Raw genomic sequence first — 23,675 nt, forward strand, 5'->3', positions numbered from 1 at the left:
ACACAGATAGGTCTTATGGCGACGATGGGATAGGAAAGGCCTAGGAGCTGGAAGGGAGCGGTCGTGGCCTTAATTAAGGTACACCCCAGCATTTGCCTTGTCTGAAAAAGGGAAACCACGGAAAACCATCTTCAGGGCTGCCGACAGTGGGATTCGAACCCACTATCTCCCGTATGCAAGCTCACAGCCGCGCGCTCCTAACCGCACGGCCAACTCGCCTAGTGGTTTTAGATCTCTCAAATGATAGAATTTTCCATCAAAATGTATACAACAGTTCAATTTTTGTAAAATGAATTTACAAATTCTGAACCAGTCCGGTGATTGTAAGTCCACTTCATATGAAGAATTTAATATTATAACTATGACGCAACAGTTCGTGATTACTTTTGGTATTCCTCGGGCGGTTGTAAATAAGAATGAACTAGAAGTGCGGTTAACTATACAGTAACTGTTATTGGTAGATGTTCCATAATGGGCAATTTTCAGGAATAATCTTTAATTTCGCATTGAGCAACTCATTTTTCGACTAAATAGCTCCACAGTAAGCGACTCAATCTCATTCTAGCCCCTCCGAGAAGAAAAAGAGTTTCTTTTGTGAAGCTGGAAATAGAACCTGGAACAGTACTCAAACCGTTAACCAAAGAGTAGAATGAATGAATGAAAACCTACAACCTATTTTCCAGTCAAGACCGGGTCTGGGATGGGATGAGCGAGGATAGGAATTGTGTCGGCTGCCGAGGCCTGTCACACTCCTCTGGGGCAATGATTAATGACTGACAAAATGAAATGAAATGGTGGTGGAGAGTGTTGCTGGAATGAAAGATGACAGGGAAAACCGGAGTACCCGACTCCGCTTTGTACAGGACAAATCTCACATGTAGTGACCGGGATTAGAACCACGGTACCAGCGGTGAGAGGCCGGCGCGCTGCCGCCTGAGCCACGGAGGCTTCAACCAAAGTGTAGAACTGTAGATAAAACAGAGAATGAAGACAAGGCACAGAGAATCTTACTGTTCTTCCAAATACTAACGTTTAACAGCCCAGCTGTTATGCTACAATGGAGGAAGTTGTTATCTCTTGTTTATGTATGGTGAAAGGTATGATGAGGCCTTTAAAGCCATAATTCGTGAAGAACTGTACCTACCTTGCTTCATGAATATATGGATAATTGAAAGTGAAAATGTTTCTGTATTGTAGTTAAGTTATGTCGTTAAGAACGAGGTCATGTCTGCCTAAATTAAAATGTTTAGTTTAAGGGAGAAGAAAAGACGATGAAATTCTTTCACAAGCCAGGAGCACTTCCCTGTATGCCAAGTAAGCACCACGGATGTGGCACGACAACACGTGGAGAATATAGTAACAGACAACAGACCTGCTAAAGAAGACAGAAGTGACCTGCTTTTACGAAGGCTCGTTTCACGTGAGCCTTGTCAGCTGCTTTCTCAAATATGCTCTCTGCCGGGGTATCCGATTATTGAGGGACGGAGAGAAGTCGTGGCGTTACATGTCATAGTCGTTGGAGCGTTTCCGTAATTCGGCACAAACTTACTGAAAATTGGTCGCATTCGTAAGCATTCTTCTACATGCAGAGACACAACCCTACGTGATGAGGAATACCAAAGACGTCCATCTGCCCTCTGAATACAGCTGTGCAAACAAAGCTTCATGAGAGGTTTCCAAGGCGGCCCCATATTAGTACCCTATCAACTATTAACGACTATTTTCATAAATTGGTCAAGATTAGTCACACAAGAAACAGTCCCCAGAAACGACACCAATCTGATATTCGTAGGTACTCGTAATAATTGTTATCTTTATTTGATCACATTTTAAAGAGTGATGAAAAGTGAGTGTTGTGCGATAACTGAGAATGATTTGAACTACAGTGAAGATGAAATCCTTAACCGAAATTTAGTCCACAGAAAGTCTTGTCGATTGTGCTAATGCTCGTGAGGGCATTACCGTACTTTATGTACATACCCCATTTTCTGCATAGAAACGCAAGGCTGTATTTACACGCGGGCGAATTTAGGCTATGGCCCGGGCCGGCAAATTTATACTGATACATTTAGTATTCGGACGCAAGGTTTTATTAGTTATTTTTAAAGAATCATCAATTAACTGCGGCAAACAGCGTTTTATCTTTAAATGCGAATGTAGTACTTTTCTTTCGTGTGCATTGAGAGGGGATTCTTCAGAATCAATAGGTCAGGCTGAGTGACTTATTAGAGCGCTGGCCCTCCGAGTCCAACTTGGCGGGTTCATTCCCAGTTCTGTCCACTGGTATTTGAAGGGGCTCAGAAAATGCGCACGTAAAATAACTCCCGCGCAACAAAATTCCGGCACCTCGACGTCTCCGAAGACCGTAAAAAAAATGTAGTTAGTGGTACGTAAACCTAATAGCATTATTATTTCTTAAAATTCATAGACTATGATGATGTGATCGATGCCTTGGCCAGCAGAAAGTGCGAAGAAAACCTGTTCAGCAGTGAATTTATATCCAATGAGTCAAGTCATCATTGATGTGCATTTAGGACTGTCCCTATCATTTGTTAATCTTTTTTCAGATTATTTCAAAGAACTTCGAAATGTATCAAACATTTCCCTTGATAAATTATTCCAGTCACCAATTCCTCTCCCTATAAATGAATATTTACCCCAATTTGTGCTCTTCAATTCCAATTTTATCTTCATGCTAGAATTATTTATAAGAATGTTATTTTGCATGATTTATTTTACGGGACGATGTTTGCAACAGATTATATTATTTATATTTGAGTTCGGGGGACACTTTCGCGGTTTCGATATGATAAGTTGATGTATTTGACGTGAAGGGCTTATTTGTCGTTAAACTTTTTGTTGTTTTTCCTAGGCTTAGGGTTTTTATGTTTTCCCTACTTATTTAATTTAGTAAAGATAATAGAAGAGTTAAACTTTTGTCTCATGTTTTCATAAACTCTTCTCTACCTTTAACAGCTCAACTCAAGCTTATTCGTCCATTAATGTCATTCCACGCCATCTCTCCACTGACAGCTCAGAGCATACCACTTAGCAGAGCAGCTCGTCTCCTTACTCCCAAGTCTTCCCAGCCCGAAGTTTGCAACATTTTCGTAACACTACTCTTTTGTCGGAAATTAGCGTGCTGCTTTCCTTTGGATCTTTTCCAGTTCATGTATAAAGTAATCCTGGTGCGAGTCCCATATTCTGATTGTGGTCTTACCAGAGACCTATACGCTCTCTCCTTTACATCTTAGGCCTACCGGAACCCGTAAATACCCTCATAAATTTACGAAGAAATCTGTAACCTTTATATATGATCTTTTACTTTCCTAGTGGTTAAACATCGCAGTAACTCACCAAACGTTTTCGGCAACACAAGGATGGGAGAGAGCTGAGAGTGGGAAGGTAGCGGCCATGGCCTTAGTTAAGGTACATCCCCAGCATTTGTTTGGTATGAAAATGGAAAACCATCTTCAGGACAGCCAACGGTTGGATTCAAACTCACAATCTCCCAAATACAAGCTCACAGCAACGCGCACGACCAACTCGGTACTTTAAACTGCTTTCAAAACATTGTTCAAGTGCAACTCAGTTAGTGTTGCCAGATGGAGAGATATTTCCCTCGGCATAGGTAAGAACTACAGACAAATTGCACTGAGAGGACAAAAGAGAGAAATTTTCTAAAAATCCTCTTTAAATATAGGGAAATTTCAAGTGACTTATTTTAATTTCTAATTAGCAGAATACCGAGCTCGATAGCTGCAGTCGCTTAAGCGCGGCCAGCATCCAGTATTCGGGAGATAGTAGGTTCGAACCCCACTGTCGGCAGCCCTGAAAATGGTTTTCCGTGGTTTCCCATTTTCACACCAGGCAAATGCTGGGGCTGTACCTTAATTAAGGCCACGGCCACTTCCTTCCCACTCCTAGCCCTTTCCTGTCCCATCGTCGCCGTAAGACCTATCTGTGTCGGTGCGACGTAAAACAACTAGAAAAAAAAAAAAAAAATTTAGCAGAATATTTCCTGCAGCAGCTAACAATGATGAAGTATAACTAGAACTGACAATATTCCATAATATTTGGTTATAAAAAGACAAGTGATGGTATTTCACGACACTTAAGCCTAAAGAGACAAGACTGTAACATATCTTCATTCAGTGTTTAATTGTAATGAACAAACATTGCAATAAATTTATGATTTCAAGACTGATGATAAGAACAGAACACATTTTCAACCATTAGATTAAGTTTTTGCTGTAAATTTTGCAAGAACCTAATTATTCTTGATGTATGGTTATTTTACATTAGACCATTATATAATATTTTTATGCTTGCAGCAAAAGTATTCAAAATACTAATAACAACAATCTGTCTTATCCAAAACTTGATGTGGTGACCCAGTTATTATCCCCATCTTAGCCACGGACCACTCAGTGGTGTTTACTTGTGGTAGGATGGTCAGTTCCTTTCTGCTCCTCCTTTAACCGGCCCCAGAGGCTCTTAAATTGAGAGCATGGGTTGGTAACCACAGGGCCCTTAGCTAAGTCCTGGCATTGCTTCCACTTACTCGTGTCAGGCTCCTCACGGTCATCTATCCTGTTCGACCTCCCTTGGTTAACACTAGTTCTTTTTCGACCCCAACGCTATTAGGTTCCAAGGGTGTCTTTCATTTTCATGCCCTGTATGGCCCTTGTCTTTCCTTGACTGATATCTTCATTTTTTGCAGTGTCGGATCTCTTCAATTTTTTACCTCTCTGATTAGTGTTTTATGAAGGATGGTTGCCAAGTTGTACTTCCTCTTAAAACAATAACCACCACCTACTTCAACCAACAGAACGTGAGCTATCCAATCAAGTAGTGACCACACCCAATTTTGCTTAACTTTGGAGAACTTACGGGACCCAGCGTTTCAACATGGCTACACCACTGGCCTAGTTATGATACTAACCGTAGTGAATTCTAGATAGAGAATTTTCTAAGAAAAGCGGAAAATTCTCTCGCTTTAGTGGGGAGGAAGGGCTATTACCATCTGGCAACATTGGTCTCGGTCTCGATCAGTAGTGCTAGTCTGAATAAAACAATTTTGTTTTTGTATGTTATATTGTTGTACAATATGCATTATCAAATGGCTCACAGCCATCAGAAGAGGAATATGATCTAGTTTCTCGGTACTCAATATTAATCCTACCCTTGACATACAGAACTTGCTTCTCAAGGTTCTGTGGTATTGATGTCAATGGCTTTGAAAAAGGTTAAACTGAATAACTGTCCGGTGCAGCGCAGACAACCTTGGGTGCTACTGAATAGCCACCATCATGATACAAGTTCTTGATCTCTTCCAGTCATGTTCAAAAGATTCCAATTTACATTAGAAAGCTGTTGAAAACAAACATTTCCAAAATAACTGTAAAAAAATGTTGATAAAAAGAGGACATTTTAAAACATTGGTAAGTACATGGACAATGGTACTAATTATAAATGATTCCAAATATTAATTGATTCCAAACCATTTAATGTAACAGTGATCTTATTATTATTATTATTATTATTATTGTTGTTGTTCTGGGAATTTCGTGGAACGCAGTGGATAACTCAGGGAGATACTAGACCTGATTGATGAACAGCACAAACATGAATAAAAGTACTGTAATGGGTGTGGGGCAGAAAAGAATGAAATAGAAAGTACAAGACATCTGAGGAAGAATGGCTGAAAAAGAAGCGTGCAAGGATAAAATTGTATTTTTGTAGGAATATAGGGAAATCCTGGAAACTTTTGGAGAAAGGAAAACTAGGTGCATTCAACAATTGTATGAAGGGAATAAAGTAGAAAAGTTTCTGGAGAAAGAAAGGGCTGTTGATGCTCATGAAGTGGACTCCCAATTTTGAGGTCAGAATTCAACAAAGCATTGGAAAACCTAAATAGGATCAAGGTAACTAGAATTGACAATATACCCTCCTAATTACTGCCTTGGGAGAAACCAGCAAGGCAGGGTTATCCCCTTTTAGGTGTAAGATTTATGATACAGGAGAAATGCCATCTGATTTTAAAAAGAATGTTGTTAACCTAGTCCTAAGAAAGCCGGCGCTGACGAGTGTGAAAACTACCGCACTATTGGTTTATCATCAAGCAAAGCAAAGTAATCTCTGTACAGGCCATGAAGGCCCTTGGAGGGGCTGAAGGTAAAGGCTTTCACTATCTGTAACTTCACCATTAGTTTAATATCTCTTACATGAAAAATTTTAATGTATATTTGCAGAAGAATGAAGTAACAAGTTGAAGCCTAGTTAAGAGAAGTCCAGTTTGGCTCAGAAGAAGTGTAGGAACATGCAAAGCAATGTCACTTACATTTACAACATTCTGCCAGATAAACTTCAAACACTGTGTTTACAGTCACTTCGGCTCAACAGTCATTTACACAGTTGTCTGTCAGTATTTACACTTTAAACGGGGGCAATGGGTGCCCATACTAAATGGCCTTAATGCAAAAATAAAAGGTTTCAGACGATCGGCCATGAACAAAAGCCTAGGAGGCAAAGTACTTGCACTCCTTTTACAGAAACACTTAAAATCTTAAATGGGCTTAAGGCCCGAAGTTACAGAGGCTAAACCTATCCTACAGAGGGGTGACTAAATGAAAAATATTAAATGCCGAAGGCAAGTGAAGAATTTAGAGGTTTAGAAAATGTTAATCACCCCATAAAAAGTTGAAGGGGAATCAACAGAGGGTAAACACTCTTTATTCCCTAAAGTACTTGTTTCCCAGCAGAGATTTGAACAAAGTCCTCAAACTTGCCAAAAAATTTACATTTAAACAGAGATTAATCAAAGAAGTTTGAAACCTTCTCAAGTTATCTGCCTGGAGCTATCATATGTTAAGAAATTTCTGCCATTACCTTGAGTAGTTGAGCCTTCTGAACGACGGCAGGCAGCCCCTGCCTCCTTATTACGCCGCACACACACTAGACCAGAGTGATGAAGATGACAATACGACCCTAAAGCGCCCAGCTTTTATAGCATCTCCGAGGGGAAGATTCCAGAGATAGGATGAATGCCTGTACCCCCAATTTCAATTGGCCAGAGAAATATACACAAAATTTCTGATTGGTTAATACTTAAGGAAGAAGGAAGCTGTAGGAGTGTTGACAACATTGATACATTAAAAGAAAATCTACAAACATTTAAGGTTTGCTACCTTCAAAAAATTGAAAGTCCCTTCAGATTTAGTTGTTCTTAATCCCATCAGAGGGGGCACATAGGCCAATGGTAGAGACATCTAATGGTTAAAGGTCCAAGTATCTTGTGATACATTAGTTCAATATTCGTAGCACAGATGGCCTTCTAGAAGGCACGCAGTTCAATGGAACGGAGAAGTGTAACCCCGGTACAATTATTGACATTATTATTATTATTATTATTATTATTATTATTATGCCTCTGTGAATAAACTATTTGCCTTCACAATCCTTTATTTCCAGGTAGTTCCAGGTAGTTTCGTTTAGTTCCACCCTCTTATCTTCAAATCTTTATGAACTGAGTTTAACTATCATTTCCTTGGTCTCCCTCTAATTCTCTTACCCTCCATGCCGAAGTCTATTGTTCTCCATTCACCTTGCGTGACCCCACCACCAAAGCCAGTTTATAAACACAACTTCATCCTTTTTCTCCTCATTCCAATTATCCTCCTGCTATTGTCCCCAACTATTTATACTAGCAACCATGCATTCACTCTCGTACACCAGAGCTGGTATAAAAGTAGACCAATGTAAAGCTAACTTCACCTCAGAATTTGCTGCTTTCTAACAGAATTACAACATTTATTATGTAAAATTATTAAAATGTTTTAACTTATTGTTCAAACTAATGAGTTTCAAATCAGAATTTGTTTTCTATGGACCCCCCTCCTGCAGACCTAATTCTGGTATTCATTATTTTGTTTACTTGTTTGTTACAGTTGGAATCCAAGCACAACAACAACAAAAGAAACAAGAAGACAAAGACAAAGAATTCATCTGCCCAGAAGGTGCAGGCAATGGGAACTTCGCAGATCCACAAACATGTCGGAGATTTTATCAGGTGAGATTAAATATAGAACAGCAGAGATATCAGCTATATGGGTTCGAGCCCCACTGTCAGCAGCCCTGGAGATGGTTTGCTGTGATTTTCCATTTTCACACCAGGTAAATGGTGGGGCTGTGCCTTAATTAAGGCCACGGTTGCTTCCTTCCCACTCCTAGCTCTTTCCTGCACCTCTGTCGCCTGTGTCGGTGTGGCAGAAAGCAAATTGTTAAAAAGAGAAACCTATGCCAGAACTCTATTCTTTGTCATACTCCCCACTTTCAAACCTCCCTCTTGTTCTAATGAGCAATGTAATGCATCTTCTTTTAGCAGTCCTTCAATTAAAAGATTAAAAGTAAGATTGCTAGTAATCACCATGAAGATGTTATTATGTAGAATCTTTCAAACTTTTAGTATATCCTCCAACCTATCCTTAAAGCAGTTTAAAAAAAAAAACTTTATTATCATAGGTAAATGTCAGTACTTCACCAGTATTTGTTACTCCTCAACCTGGATATTTTCCTTATATCCAACTATCTTTACATACTGCTGACTATATACTTCTGCCTTCTGTAACTCCTCACATACATGCTCCTCTTGTTCATTAATGATCTGTGGAAAGTCCTTCCCGGTACCTGCTTTTGCCTTAAAGTATTTGTATTTGTATTTATTGAACATAACAGGCGAATTAGCCACGATACATGTTCACAAGGCCCCTTTCCATGCATGACAACTAACAACAAAAGAAAAGAAGAGAAAGGCAAGATTCCTTGGGCATGCCATAAGGTCCAATGGATACCCCGGAAACGTGACACTCCCAAGGGAGGGCCACCGTAGCAGTCATACTCAGTCCCTACATGCCACGTCCATGATCTCCACTTAATATTGAGAAGCAAAATAAAATGAAAAATAAAAGATAATAAAATAAAAGCAAGAAATAATATTAATGACAATCTTCTGCTACTGTCCGGCCGTGTCATCACCCCAGGTGAGAATAAAGCCACCCTCCCGATGATGACACGACCGGCCCTATCCTTGGGGCCCTAAAGAAGACCCCAACAACCTTACCAGATGTCAGTGCGGTTCTCTCACCATTCCATTGCGGCCGGCCACGTGAAGCTGGAGCCGCTCTCCTCCAATATCCCGCCTCTCACATGTCTCCCTTCTTTTACACATTTGGGGTAGGCCCATCCTATCCCATCCTCTTATGGGTACGGCCTGCTCTCCCTTGCCCATCGCTCCTTACTATCTCCTACTATGCGTATAATAGTGAGAAAACAGCACATGCCCAAATGTATACAACCAAGTACCATGCTGCTAGCTTACTACAAATAATAATAAAGTTATAATGCTCGTAATCTTCTGAGGCTACGTAAAAATCAGTATAAGTGTTAGCGTAAAGTTAGGACAAAAGATAATAAGAGCAAGATGGCGCAACCATGTAAAACCTACTTCTGCATCCTACCCTGTCAGCATGTCTAATGGAATTATTACTACACGCTGACGTTATCCTAACAATTAAAGTGCTGAGTGCCAATCTCCTACTGACCTATTTATGCTACTCCACTATTTACATTACATCATATACTACCTCGCATTTCTCTCAGGCATTGATTTTTCACTGGGTATAAGAAATTCAGTCTGCTGTCGTTTCTCCAGTATTTCGCTACCCATACAATAATTTTTTGCTCATCTTTTTGTCTACACATTTTTTGTTGCTTAACATTTAGGAATTTTGCCCTTAGTTTCTCTGTTCCTATACAATCACAAAGTAAATGTAAATCATCATACTTAGCCTCACATAGTATGCACTGAGAACTCTCTTTGCTCCTGATCCATCCTTTATTTCTATGCATCCCCATCAACCACCATGGTAACCCACCCTTTAATCTTCCATCCCCAAATCTTATACTTAAATTGGAGATCTGGTAGACCTTATAGAGTAGGCTGAGCGAAGGCCTTTCTCTACATTCTTCAAAAAAATTCTGCATCTGGATGTCCTTAATTCTCATTGTCAGGGCCCCCTGCATTCTGCTATTATTCCCCTTCCATCCCTCTCGTCAAATATATCCCATACCCAATTCCTCAACATAACTTTTGATTTTTCCTAGCCAACACTCTTCATGCATTCCTTCCAGTTCATATCTATATACTTCCTGCAGCAGAATACCGCCGCTACCCCGTCTTAGTCTAGAGCAATAATTTAATACCCTTTTAACACAGTCTAACTCGATAAACTCTCTGCATGAGATTAATGCCCCCACATCGGCTGTACATTGCGGTAGTCTCATAACAGCCTTACTGAATTTATATATTAATTGATTCAGGCTGACCCTTTTCTTTTCTAATCCCCACAATTCAACCCCATATAAAGCTCTGCTTAGGACCAGAGATTTTAGTAATAGCCTCAGTATTTTATAGCTTACTCCTGGTACTTGGCGACTAGAATTTTTATTGCTGCAAGGGCTGCAAACCCTCTCAATTTGTATCTCTTGATGTGGTCATCCCATCCTCCTTTTCTATTCAGTATCATTCCTAGATATTCTAATCTATCTACTTCCTCTATTCTTGCCCCCTGTACCCACCATTCCCTTATTTTTTTTACCCTCCTTCTCGTACTTACAATCATCACCTTCAATTTATTAATTCAATTTTCAGCGACCACTTATTTGCGCAATCTACCAATTTCCCCCTAACTTTTCTTCAAACCACCCCTAGTCAGCGTCATTAACAGAATATCATCAGCGAAAATCAGGCCTGGGATCTCCATATTACCCACCACCGGTACAGCCCACCTAGCCCCTCCGTGCTCATCCAGTATATCATTGATAAATAGTATAAATAATATGAGCGATAATTTGCATCCTTGTTTGAGACCCATCTTACATTCTATCGGTTTGCTTATTACACTGTCCTCTGGTTTGATGCTACTATATACTCTCTGATACAGCACCACTACCGCATGTATCATTTTCCTAGAGACTCCCAGCCTCCCTAATTTTTCTATTAACGCCCTTCTAATCACCGTGTCGAACGCTTTCTCAAAATCGACCGCTGCCAAAAATATGCTGCCTCTTTCCCGCACAGTGTATTTCTCCGCTAGCATTTTCACAATCATGATATTATCTATTGTTTGCCTCCGCCTCCTGAATCCTTCCTGGTATTTAGAGATTATACCATTATTTTCAGCCCAGTTCCTTAGTCTATTAGCTAAAACTCCTGTGTAAATTTTGCTCAATGAAACTAAGAGAGTTATACCTCGGTAGTTATTAGGTAAATTTCTATTCCCTTTCTTTTTATATATTGGGTATATTATCCCATATTCCCATTCCTTCGGTACCTTCGCCCCGTTGAAAATCCTGTTGTATAGCTTTACAATTTATTCTACCATCTGGCCGTATTTACTTATTTGTTTCCAGCATACATTATTAATACCATTCCTCCCCCTGCTAATTTCGTCTTCAGTTTCCTAATCACCCCCTGTACTTCTTCTATCATGAGATCCCTATCTAGTTCGTGGATACTTACTTCCACGTTAGACCACAAGGCTTGCTTTCTTTCCTTATACTCCCAATCGTCCCTTCCTCCTAATAGCTTGCTGAACCACTTTACATAGTCATTATTCATTTTCTTCAGTCCCTTCCCTACTCCTGCCTTAAAGTATCTACACATACCCTATACATTCATACTTAGCTGACTTTTTTTGCTAAGGTCAATTTCCTATCAAGTTTGTTCAATCTCTCCTTATTTCCTTACTGTTCTCACATTCCTCAACAATTGCTTTATACCCATCCCATAGGATATTTGAAATTTTTTGTACCTTTTTCCACTGATCAAAATTTTGTTTTAGAAACTCCCCCATGCCTCTCTTATCAACCATATAAAATTGTCTAATAGTCCTAGTTTTACAACCTGGCTTTCTATCAGATTTATTTTTAACTATGATAAAAAACAGTTTCATGATCACTTATACCATCTATCACTTCAATTTCTCTACAGAGCTCATCTGTTTTTACAGTACGAAATGTAGAATATTTTCCCCTGTAGTTGATTCTGTCACTTTCTGATTCTACCATTTGTTGGTGATGCCTTCCTTCATTCACATTATCAGCCCAGTTAACATATGGTGAAGTGTTATAACTGTAATAGTGATGTTATTTTCATTGTCATTTCCCATTGGTGCATCAATATGACCCTTTCCTGGACTGTACACCCCAAAAACATCAAGTTGCCTATTATCTTTAAAGATGAGCCTTACTCCTAGAATTTCATGTTTTTTATCCTTAAGTTTTTCTTGCCTTACTCCTAGAATTTCATGTTTTTTATCCTTAAGTTTTTCTTAGATAACGAATTCCTCTTTCACCAGTATGAATACTCTCCCTCCTATTGAATCCATCCTGTCTCTACGTTAAACACTCCGTGAAAAAATTCCCGCATCCATAATATCACTTCTTAAGCCATGATTCAACTTCTGTTACAATATCTGGTAAATCTATATATTAAATTATTTAATTCTATTCCTTTCTTTACAATGCCTCTACAATTTAACACTAACAACTTTATGTCATCCTTACTGCACTTCCATCTCCTTATATTCTCATCACCACTTCCTAGTGCAGATCGTTTCCCTAAACGTGTCTCCCTATACCTTAATTAAGGCCATGGTCGCTTCCTTCCCACACCTATCCCATCATTGATATAAGACTCCTCTGTGCTGAAGAGAAAAAAAATAGTTGCAAAAAGATCCTACCTCTATAAACCCCTTCAGTTATTAATGTCTTTGCAATATCCTCCTAAGCACGTTTCGCAGCATATACCAGGTACATGCCCCTCATCGCATATCCAGGAACTTTCCTCTCAACCTCGTTCCAGTTCCTTAACCAGGTAATGTTGATATGGATCCCGGACCCCTGAAGCATACACCAGTTGAGTTATTACAGTAAACAAATACGGTAATAAAAAATTACAAGATTTTACTTTTATATTTGGAATTCATTAAAATCTGTGTTTATTTCAGTGAAAGATACTTTCACCATAAGTAATAAATTTCATTCTGGATTCGTATTGACAATTGATCATAATCAAAACTAAGAAAGGTCCACCTATTCAATACACATAAAAAAAGTGGACTTTGATACGCACCAATAGATGTTCTTTGATCAAACAAGATCTGTTTTGACTTGGCATAGTTCAATTGTGAAAACAGCTGCTCACACAAATAGTGTAGAAGCACATGTAAATAGAACCTATCACCACTTCTGAACATAAAAGCAAAGGACACTGTGTCCTTTGAGAGCAGAGAAAAATTGTTCTTTCCATTCATCGCAAAATTTGTGTTTAGGTGTTGATTTCGTTGGCTTTGAATGTGCCATGATGACATTTTAACTGGAATTGCACCGCTGCCTGCTACTGACTGTTATTCTGGTTTATGATATGAAAGAGTGATGGACAAATGAACACTTGACTTGCTGCAGTTGCGTGAAGGACAAGATCCGCTTGTGGTGTGAACGATTAAATGTCCAGACATGCTTAAAGCCATTAATCTTCTCAACTCAATATTATTTAGAAGTGTTTGAAGAGTTTCTTAATTATCCTCAAATCAGGATTTAAATTCTCATCCACGACAAGGGACGACAAACTTCCTCTTCTACCCCAAAGTTGTTGTTTCTCGTTCTTGTTAGCAGCGGGAGAGTGTTGTTCTGTGAGGAAGTGAGTAAGAATCCAGCCAAGCAGAACAAGTGAAAGTGACGTTGCACCTAGAGTCCTTGACATAAGGTCCACACACGGGAAACACTGAATTATGGGAAATATTTCAGCTCATTCAAACACCATCATGCCCATATTTCATGAAAGGAGGATGAGTACACACAGCAGTGAACTCTGTGCTCCTTTCAGAGCCTCCCTCTGATTGAAATGGAATAAAGAATGATGAATAAATTAGATTAAATTAATCTTGTCTCCAAGATTAGGGCCATTAGATTCTCCCTTCAGTACAAGATTACAAAATTCAACATTTACAGTTTAAAAGAACTCAAATGGTATGCCTCACATTTACTAACCAAGACAGCATTAATCGTGATAACATTGAGAAGAGGGCAAGAAATATGGAGATAACATTCTGACTCAAGACATACAAACAGAGATCCCACTCCTGTCAGGTCAAGTAAAGACACTGTCACATAGTAGTCAAACCAGAGCAGCAGAATTTCAGAGAGAAATAAATAAATAAATAAATAAATAAATAAATAAATAAATAAATAAATAAAGGAAGGAAGGAAGTTCTTAAGGAGAATTAATTCTAGGGCCTAGGACAGTCCCTGGAGAGATTTTCATGGTCTTCAATCAAGGAAATCTACAAAAATTTTAAGGAATATCAGTGAACATGAGAAAGAGCCATATCAAGGATTATGATAGAAGTAAAGAAGACCTCAGATGTAGACGAGACAAAGCAAGGAAGGCTTTGGTTAATTAAATAGATTTGCTCCCTCAGAAAGAGATACATGTATTAAAAAGGAGACATTTGTGGGGAGCGTGGCATTGTAAGGAAATGACACGTGAACATGAACAATAACTAGTACAGAAAGGAGAATAGAAGCTTTTGAAATGTGGTACTGCCTAATGTTTGGATGAGATGGGTAGGTCAGATAACAAGTGGAGAGGTACTGAATCAAAATGGTGAGAAGTTAAATTTTACCAGAGGCAGAGATTTATTATCTATCTATCGTATGGCTTTTAGTGCTGGGAGTGTCCGAGGACATATTTGGCTCGCCTGATGCAGGTCTTTCTATTTGACTCCCATAGGTGACCTGCGCGTCTGGATGTGGGATGATGATGATGTAGGGAGAAGGTGAAACCCAGTGCTGGTACATAGCCTACTCCTGTCAAATAAGGCCAAGGGGTCTGCTCAAAGCTTTATGACCCCATCCGACAGACAAATCACCATCAACAGCATCATATACCCTCACTCTATACGAGCACTGCGGAGAGGTTTGGAATTTAATCCACGCTTATGGCACGCAATTTAGTGATTATAAATTGTATACCACCACCTTTGCTACCCTGCTGGCCAACATTCTGATGGAAAAAACTTTTTCGACCAACAGGACTTGAACCGGCTAACCATGGTATCAGACCGTAGACTTCAATGCCTTAATGACTATGGTCACTAGACAGGCTAAAGGTAGAGACAAACTGATAGAACACATCTTAAAATATGTATAACTTGTTCAATTGGCTTTTGAGGGAAGTTTAGGAGGGCTTGCGGCTCTCTGGAAGAAATTCGTGATGATGACAAATAGATTAGAACGTATGCAGGATGCAACAATTACGTAGATATGAAGAGGAGCACAGCATAGAACAAGTCTATGAACTGATGACCAAATCAACATCACTTCACTCTGAGGGATTTGAAGGACAAAAGGATAATTATGATACTGGATTGATACAAAAGCTACTAGCATTTGTTTGTTGCCTGATAGCACTCTAGGTGCAAGGAATTTGTTTATTATTTGTCTTTTGGAGTGATAATGTCATGCTTGTCATACATTTTGAATTTGCAGATTTGAAGAAAGTCAGTGTAATTTGGGAACTATACAAAGCAGAGTGTCAAAAAGGAAAAACTAACACTTCCAACACATTCTTTTATTTGAGTTTAACACAGGAGCAAAAGCAGCAGAGGCAGCTAAAACATCTGTCCATGTTCTGGGAGAATGTTATCAGGGATAAAGTACGGCAAGAAAATGATTTGTTTTCATACTTTCAACACTGCCATATTTTAACATGGACCCTGGCAGTGAACCGGGTCTTTTTCCTGAATTTTAATACATTATTACATAACAGCAGAACAAAGTACATACCTGATTTTTATGCCAGCCATCCAAAACGAAGATGTTAATCAGGAAGTACATATCTAAAGTACTGTAGTTTAATTATACTAGTCTTATGAAAACAAAAAAATGTATAAGAAAAAACCCTTTTACATTCAAGTTTTACCAACAAACAATAAAAATGAATCATTTAATGTGCCTACTTAAAGCCACAAATAAACACAAGTACATCTGAAATACACAATTTACCTATTTAGGAATAGTTTGTTTTGATATAGTAGCTCTGAAAATATTGGGCTATGCACAGTTGAACCTTACACTCCTTGCACCACTGTACTTTCTTTTCGTGGTACAGGTGAATTGTCAGCCTACGTCTCTTTTTCTAAATGAAAAAATAAGCCCAAATTTCGGGAGAGGTGGTCTTTCTATCACTTGTAATCGGAGTAAAATAATGCAGCTAAAAGAACTTGCACTCGAAAGTGACGTAACAAAGAAAAATCCTGCCCAAACTATCACTTGATACATCATCTGGTTCGTAAGCAGAGTCTTCATCACTGTCATCTATTTCTGAACCTGCTTCTTCCGATGAAATATCCAAGATATCACTACCATCAAGCTGGTGTGAGGACATGTTTGTAAAGTAATACAGCTGAAAGGGCGACATATTTGGCAACTCAGCACTCGGCACATCGAGTGCTTCGGTACAAGTAATGACAAGGAGAAACTATCCTTTTTTATCATTTAGGTTTGAACTTCCTGATAACTGCTGCATTTGAATGGACACTGGATAAACTACTACCTCCAAGCAAGGGACGGGAACCATATCAGAATAAGAAGTTGATACATTAATAAAAACCACCTCTACAATACATAGTAATCTTTTATATTTAGGATAAAACCATTAACAGATATTAAAATTAGGACATGTTTCGCTCATACTTTGTGAGCATCATCAGCCAGAATAACCTAATTCAAGGTAGGCCAGGGCCCTGATCCCAGTACATATAACGTAAAAATGTCTAATAATACAATGATATAACTAACTACAACAATTTAAAAACGATCAGTAAAAATATAATATGTATATTAAAACATTTAGTGACCATTAAAATAGCCTGAAGTGTAGGTGAATGGTAAGAAATGTTATTGGTGCGTGGCTGTGAATGATTATTCTTACGGAACAATGAACGTAATCCTCACACGATGGCATTAAACTGTTTGTATTTGTGTACACTTTTACGCCATAAGAGTGAACTATTGTGGACTGCTATCTTGTTACAGATGACTTAAAATCACATGTGTTGGTTGAAAAACGAATTGTATGGATGGATAAAACATCGCCTGGTTAGCGTAATACGGCTTTAAGAGACTCCCTCGTGTTATATTTCATCGCAGTGTTATTCAATATATACTGTCATTAATCTTCGAACAGGGTACTAAAAGATCTCATAGACAATTGGAGCAACAAGTTAGTGACCATCAGACCTCTGTAAACAACTAAGGGACCGTTTATTCCTCAACCAGCACAAGGGGCTCACCTGTATCATGTTTTCCATCTATACGGCTCTACAATAAGATTCACAACTTGAAACCATATCGAATACGTGCATCTGTCTATAAACACGCATGAAAATCACGCCCGTATGGTATACGGCACCATCCACAACCAGGAGAGCAGCGTGCCCGTATCACGTATGGGCATAGTGTTAAACAGGGTCACTTTGACCTGAATGATTGTCCATGTTCAGGAAGGCCTCCAGACTTTGATGAAGACCACATCAACACTCTGACTCACAATGACTGACATCAGTTAATCTGAGAATTAGAAGATGTAGTGTGTGGGTACTACATGCTGTAAGAAAAAAATATAAATATAAGCTGGTGGTGAATTGCACTTCTTTGCTTGCTCATTATCGGTTGGTTTATGAACAGTATCAATCATACCTTCATAGATGATGGTGATGAAAAATGGTGCCTGTATGTGATCATCCAAAAAAGAAAGGAATAGTAGAGCCCTAGCAAAACAGCAATTCACTGTCCAAAAGCTAGTGTCCATCCTCAGAAGATAATGTTAAGCGTTTGGTGGGACAAAGATGGCATCTTTCTCTAGGAACTGCTTCCCACTTATAATGTTTATTGCTAACAGCTCAGACAACTAATGACCACCAAATGCAAGAAAACCAACCAGTGTCTGTGTTGCTGTAACATGACAATGCACAATCATGCTCCACTTATTTGGAAAAAACAGTTACCCAGGAACCTAGCTTGGAGGTTCTCCCCCATTCACCATATTCCTCCAATCTTGTCCCCATGGTTTACCATCTTTTTCCATTCTCTATATTCTCTATCCAAAGTATCCGAGGAAACTGCCCTTTGAACTTGTTTGACAACTTATCTAACTTCAAACCAGCTGATTTTTTTAGTTGTGGAATTGAAACATTGCCCGAGCATTGGCAGAAAGTAATTGATAATGCCGAATAATTTGTATCCTCTGTATCCCGCTTGTACCTCAAACTTGTAAAAATAAGTACTTTTGTCACACAGCAAATAAAAACAATACTACAAATTTATACATCAACCTAATAACAACAATGGTTTTTCAGCTTGCATTTATTTTTGAAATGGTATCTCATATACAACCTGTGAATAAAGAAATATTTTTCTAGAAATCAAAACAATACAACAATATTAGCGGTGTGGCAGCAGGTTCGTCAGTTGAATTGCACTATGGGGTATATGTACCTGCCTATGTGTGGCTTTTATATAGAAAATAAAATTTCCAGTAGGAAATCATAATTTAATTTCACTGATGGTGAATATTAAAGTATTAAATGTGCTCTTTCTTTTTTTCCAGTGTGTGGATTCATTTCCGTACCTCAACAGATGTCCATCAGGCTTGTACTTTGATGACATCAACAAACTGTGTACATTCAAGAACGAAGCAAGATGTGGACCACTTGTAACAAGTAAGATAGTCCTACAACAACCTGTAGTCTGAAAGATGAGCAATGCATGTCCTTATCATAGGCAGGGGATACTGTGCTTGTCTTATGTATCCTTACCCACAGAGTGTGCATCTTGATGTGACTGTCATCATTCCCCTTGTCCAATTACATCTTGGGTTGGGTAGTGGATCATTGATCTCCATCTCCACCTGTCTTTCCACCACACTTCATCAAAGACATCTTGAAAGTCTGCCACTTTCTTCCTTACGTCTTGTTCAATTTGTTCTCTCCACTGTTTCCTGGGTCTAACTCCAGGTCTTTTACCTCCAACCTCCAAGCATTGACTTGAGGATCCTCGTTCTTTTCATGTGCCCGTACCACCTCAGTCCAGATCGATCTGCTCTCTCTTCCCCAGTCCGTGTACACCTACTATTCCTTGTGTTATTGTCTTGTCTTGGCCAGCATACTTCTTAGGAATTTAATCTTGAGATGGAGTCTCGATATTTCTCGAGACTAGTGTAAGCATTTGTTTCTTGCGAGAAATTTATAGAGATCTCAAGAGCGTTGTCCTCGCATTGTCTGGCCTACCTACGTCTATTTTATTGCATGATATCAACTTCCTACCCGCACTGACAGTATCAATCGAGGACCAAAGATGGAAAAGGGTAAAAGTGCCAGAAACATGTTTTTGAGTAAATGCCAATAACAGAGTTCCCGAGCACAATGGCACTTTCTCCGTTCTCTACCAAAGGAGACCAGGAATTAATGATTACCTACGGCCTTTGAAGTGCAAGTATTCTACATCCAATACATTTATACAATTACATAACAATATTTAGCACCTATTAATTTAATTTCTTTAATTAAGTGGCTCAGAAATCAGAAACTGCATGAGTCATAGCACACTGGAGAACACAGAATAATTGTAGCGTGAGATGCTGGCACATTCACCCTTCCCCACCAAACTCAGCTGGGCATATTGGACTGTGGCTCTACATGTTGAACGTCCTACCAACTAATAGCCTCAGACACATGCACAAGTAATCGCCATATGCGGCATGGCTTATACATCCCCTTATTACAAAAAAACACATTTTTCATATTTTGGCACTTTCACCCTTTTCCATCTTTGGTCCTCAATTGTACAATCAAGGTTTATTTTGATGTAGTATAACATAATTACAACTCCATGTGAGATTTGTGTTGAACAAAGCGGAGTTGGGGCAGGTTTTTCTCCGGGTACACCAGTTTTTGATATAGATGTTGATTCCCATAGGGAACCTGAAATATTTGTCCCGAATGAGTAAATTTATAATACCAATATAAATGGTCCGTTATTGGACATTATAAATTTTACAGCTAACTCATTCCTGGTTGCCAGCGTTTCGCCCCCGTGTGCTAGGTTGGGCTCGTCAGTTGGTACCTAGCACACCTACCAAGACGCATGGCTAGTGCATACCGTGGAGGCCACTGCGTAGGCTACTTGAAGCCACCGGCAGTGCCAATGCACTATGAGAACTTTGTCTCACTACCAAAAATTGATGCCTGCTTGGCCATCAGATGATATAGATGTTGATTCCCATAGGGAACCTGAAATATTTAATCATATATATCTGTACTTAGCCTGCTTGTTCATGTATTTACCGCTACATACAATGCCAATGCGTATTCTTTGTAATTATGTTATAAATCCACAGCCTGTTTCCAGTCATTTGACCAAGTCAGGAATGGAATGAATGAAGCCCCAATTTTAGGGGCGAGGATAGGAATTGTGCCAGCTGCCAAAGTCTGTTGCACTCCTCTGGAGCAATGATTAATGAAATGATACTGGAGAGAGTTGCTGGAATGAAAGTTGACATGAAAAACTGGTGTAATACCAATATAAATGGTCCGTTATTGGACATTATAAATTTTCCAGTACAGAAACTGATGGCTAATGTACGTGTACATCGTTATCAGATCCCACATTCAATATCTATATGACCTGTGCTTGTACGGGGGCGTTTGAAAAGTCCGTGCAAAAATAAAAACTACTTACGTGTTTGTGGTAAACCTTTTTTATTTTTTGACATAGTCTCCTTTTAGGCTTATACACTTCGTCCAACAATTTTCTAGTTTGCTAATCCCTTCCGAATAATAAGATTTGTCCAAGTCTGCAAAATATCCATTAGTGTTTGCAATCACCTCCTCGTTTGAATAAAATCTTTTCTTCAAATTGGGGAACAAATAGTAGTCCGAGGGAGCTAAGTCTGGAGAATAGGGGGGATGTGAAACGAGTTGGAATCCTATTTCCATTAATTTTGCGACCACAAATGCTGAGGTGTGTGCTGGTGCGTTGTCTTGATGTAAAAGGATTTTCTTGTGGGCCAATTGCAGGCGTTTTTCTTGCAGCTCGGTTTTCAAATGGTCCAATAACGATGAATAATATGCACCTGTAATAGTTTTACCCTTTTCCAGATAGTCGATGAGGATTATCCCTTGCGAATCCCAAAAGACAGTCACCATAACCTTTCTGGCCGAAGGAACGGTCTTCGCCATTTTTGGTGCATATTCCTCCTTGGTAACCCATTGTTTAGATTGTTGTTTGGTCTCAGGAGTATAGTAATGTATCCATGTTTCATCCACAGTGATGAAACAACGCTTAAAGTCCTCTGGATTCTTCTGGAACAGCTGCAAACCATCCTTGCAACACTTCACACGATTCCGTTTTTGCTGAAGCGTGAGCAATTGCGGCACCCATCTTGCGGATAGCTTTCTCATCTCCAAATAATTATGCAAAATATTATGTACCCATTCAGTCAAGATGCCCACAGCACTAGCAATCTCACGCACTTAATTCTTCTGTCATTCATCACCATATCATGGATTTGATCAATGATTTCTGGATTCGTAACCTCCACAGGCCATCCAGAACGTTCAGCGTCACTTGTGCCCATATGGCCAGTCCGAAAATTTTGAAACCACTTATAAACTGTTCTAATCGAAGCTGCAGAGTCACCATAATGTTTATCAAGCTTCTCTTTAGTCTCCTGAGGCGTTTTGCCTTTTACAAAGTAATGTTTAATCACCACACGAAATTCTTTTTCGTCCATTTCTTGAAAATCATTTGACTTCCTTGATTCACACAAATGCCAAACACAAAGAAATAGACCAATATGGCTGAAACTTGGTGTGTGTTCATTCAAGAGATGCTACTAACTAAACATGACCTCGATACTTGCCGGTAGTGCCATCTCTCGGACTTTGCACGGACTTTTCAAACCACCTTCGTGTTTACTGACATTATGTTGATGAAGGAAATATTTTCTTACAATGTTACAGAGTATTCATTCATAATTAGGTACTTCAGTATATGACAGTGCAATGTGTAATTCCATCCAATTGTACGCGACAACCTTAAGACGATGACCGAAATGCAACGTAAATTGTGGACATGGGATTATTTTGAAGAGATGCCACATAGCACACACCACTGTGTTGTTTGTTCTAAAGAAGTAAAATACGTCAGCAGAAATACTTGTGGGATGATCCGGCACTTAAAAACACAAAATATCACTGAAGGGGAATCGTCACTGAGAACATCCCCCAACCAGGCATGCAACACAAAAAACTACCCTCCCGGCAATTGCGAGGTATCCATGTAGGTGGACATCCTATTTAGTTATAAACAAATTATACAGGGTTATTCAGCAAAGATGTCCATTTCAAATAAGTCATGAACCGCTTAAGATACTCACTTTCTGTTTTCACTTTCGTTAATAGTATTAAGGGGCTTTTCCAGGCCTTTGACAAAATTTATTGGCACACACGTTTCCAAATGAGAGCATTATTTCACGCAATAACTGATTACGCTCGTAGTTACTGCGAAGTCGCACAGATCGCAACACAGAAGAATCAGTCTTGAGAGTGAGCATTGCCCAACACTAATTTTATCTCACTTGCCTGGGTTTTACTTTCCTCTGCTTTGGTCATTACCCAGGCTTCAGCTCTATATGTCAAGATTGGTAGAAAGCAGTTCTTGTACATGATTTCCCTGCATCGTGTTGGTACTCCTGTACTCACACCCCAGGTAACTGCACTCTTCTGCTTATCACACTCACAAGGTACAGAAATGTTCCTATCTCTAGTGATTCCCCTGAACTGTTACACCTTCTCTTCCATTCCTTGATCCTTGTGCTCTTTTCTGTGTTAATTCTCATTCCCCATTCTTCAATCACTTCATTCTATATGTTTGCCTGTTCTTGAGCTTCCTCTTCACCTAACAGCACAATGTCACCAGCAAATAACCATGCTTTTAATATTCCTACCTTGACCCACATTTTTATTATTTTCTTCAGTATTGCATCCAATAGGATGATGAATAGGAGAGGTGGTAGCACACTCCCTTATGTCTTAGTCCCAATCTAACTTCAAATTCTTCTGTCTCTTCTACTTTGGTCCACTTTACAGGTGCACCTTATGTATGACTATATCTTGATGTAAAGAAGAAAAACATACATAGACTCTTGTTAATGCTTATTCCTAGCACACAGAAATTCTTAGTGATGAGGGCTCAAAATTATAGCAAGTTAGAGAGGGATTTTCTATCTATTGTGAGGCATTTAGCCTTCAACTCACAACTAGGCCAGGTGTTCCCAGCAGCCCTAACTGAAGTGAGCCATTAGAGCAACGTTAATTTCTTTCTCGTTCTCCTTAGCACCAGCACCAATCACAGAGCCTCCTATAGATCTGGCCAAGAGGTGTGATACAGGAGCCTGCCAACTACCCTACTGCTTCTGTTCAAAGGATGGAACAATAATACCAGGAGGACTGGACCCTGAGGAGGTATGTTAACTCCTTGACACAGAAAAA

The 23,675-nt window shown here is 39.2% G+C and overlaps 1 protein-coding gene across 1 annotated transcript in view; it reads left to right on the forward strand.

Moving 5' to 3' along the window:
- Cda4 (chitin deacetylase Cda4) overlaps positions 1-23,675 on the forward strand; it is a 129,319-nt gene that overhangs the window by 84,561 nt on the left and 21,083 nt on the right. Inside the window, exons 2-4 of the mRNA XM_067154075.2 lie at positions 7,950-8,071; positions 18,734-18,845; positions 23,521-23,648. Coding sequence (XP_067010176.1) covers positions 7,950-8,071; positions 18,734-18,845; positions 23,521-23,648 — 362 coding nt within the window. The remainder of the gene's footprint in view (positions 1-7,949; positions 8,072-18,733; positions 18,846-23,520; positions 23,649-23,675) is intronic.

The sequence above is a fragment of the Anabrus simplex genome, chromosome 9 (genome assembly GCF_040414725.1).
Source record: "Anabrus simplex isolate iqAnaSimp1 chromosome 9, ASM4041472v1, whole genome shotgun sequence".
In the NCBI taxonomy this organism is placed as follows: Eukaryota; Metazoa; Arthropoda; class Insecta; order Orthoptera; family Tettigoniidae; genus Anabrus; species Anabrus simplex.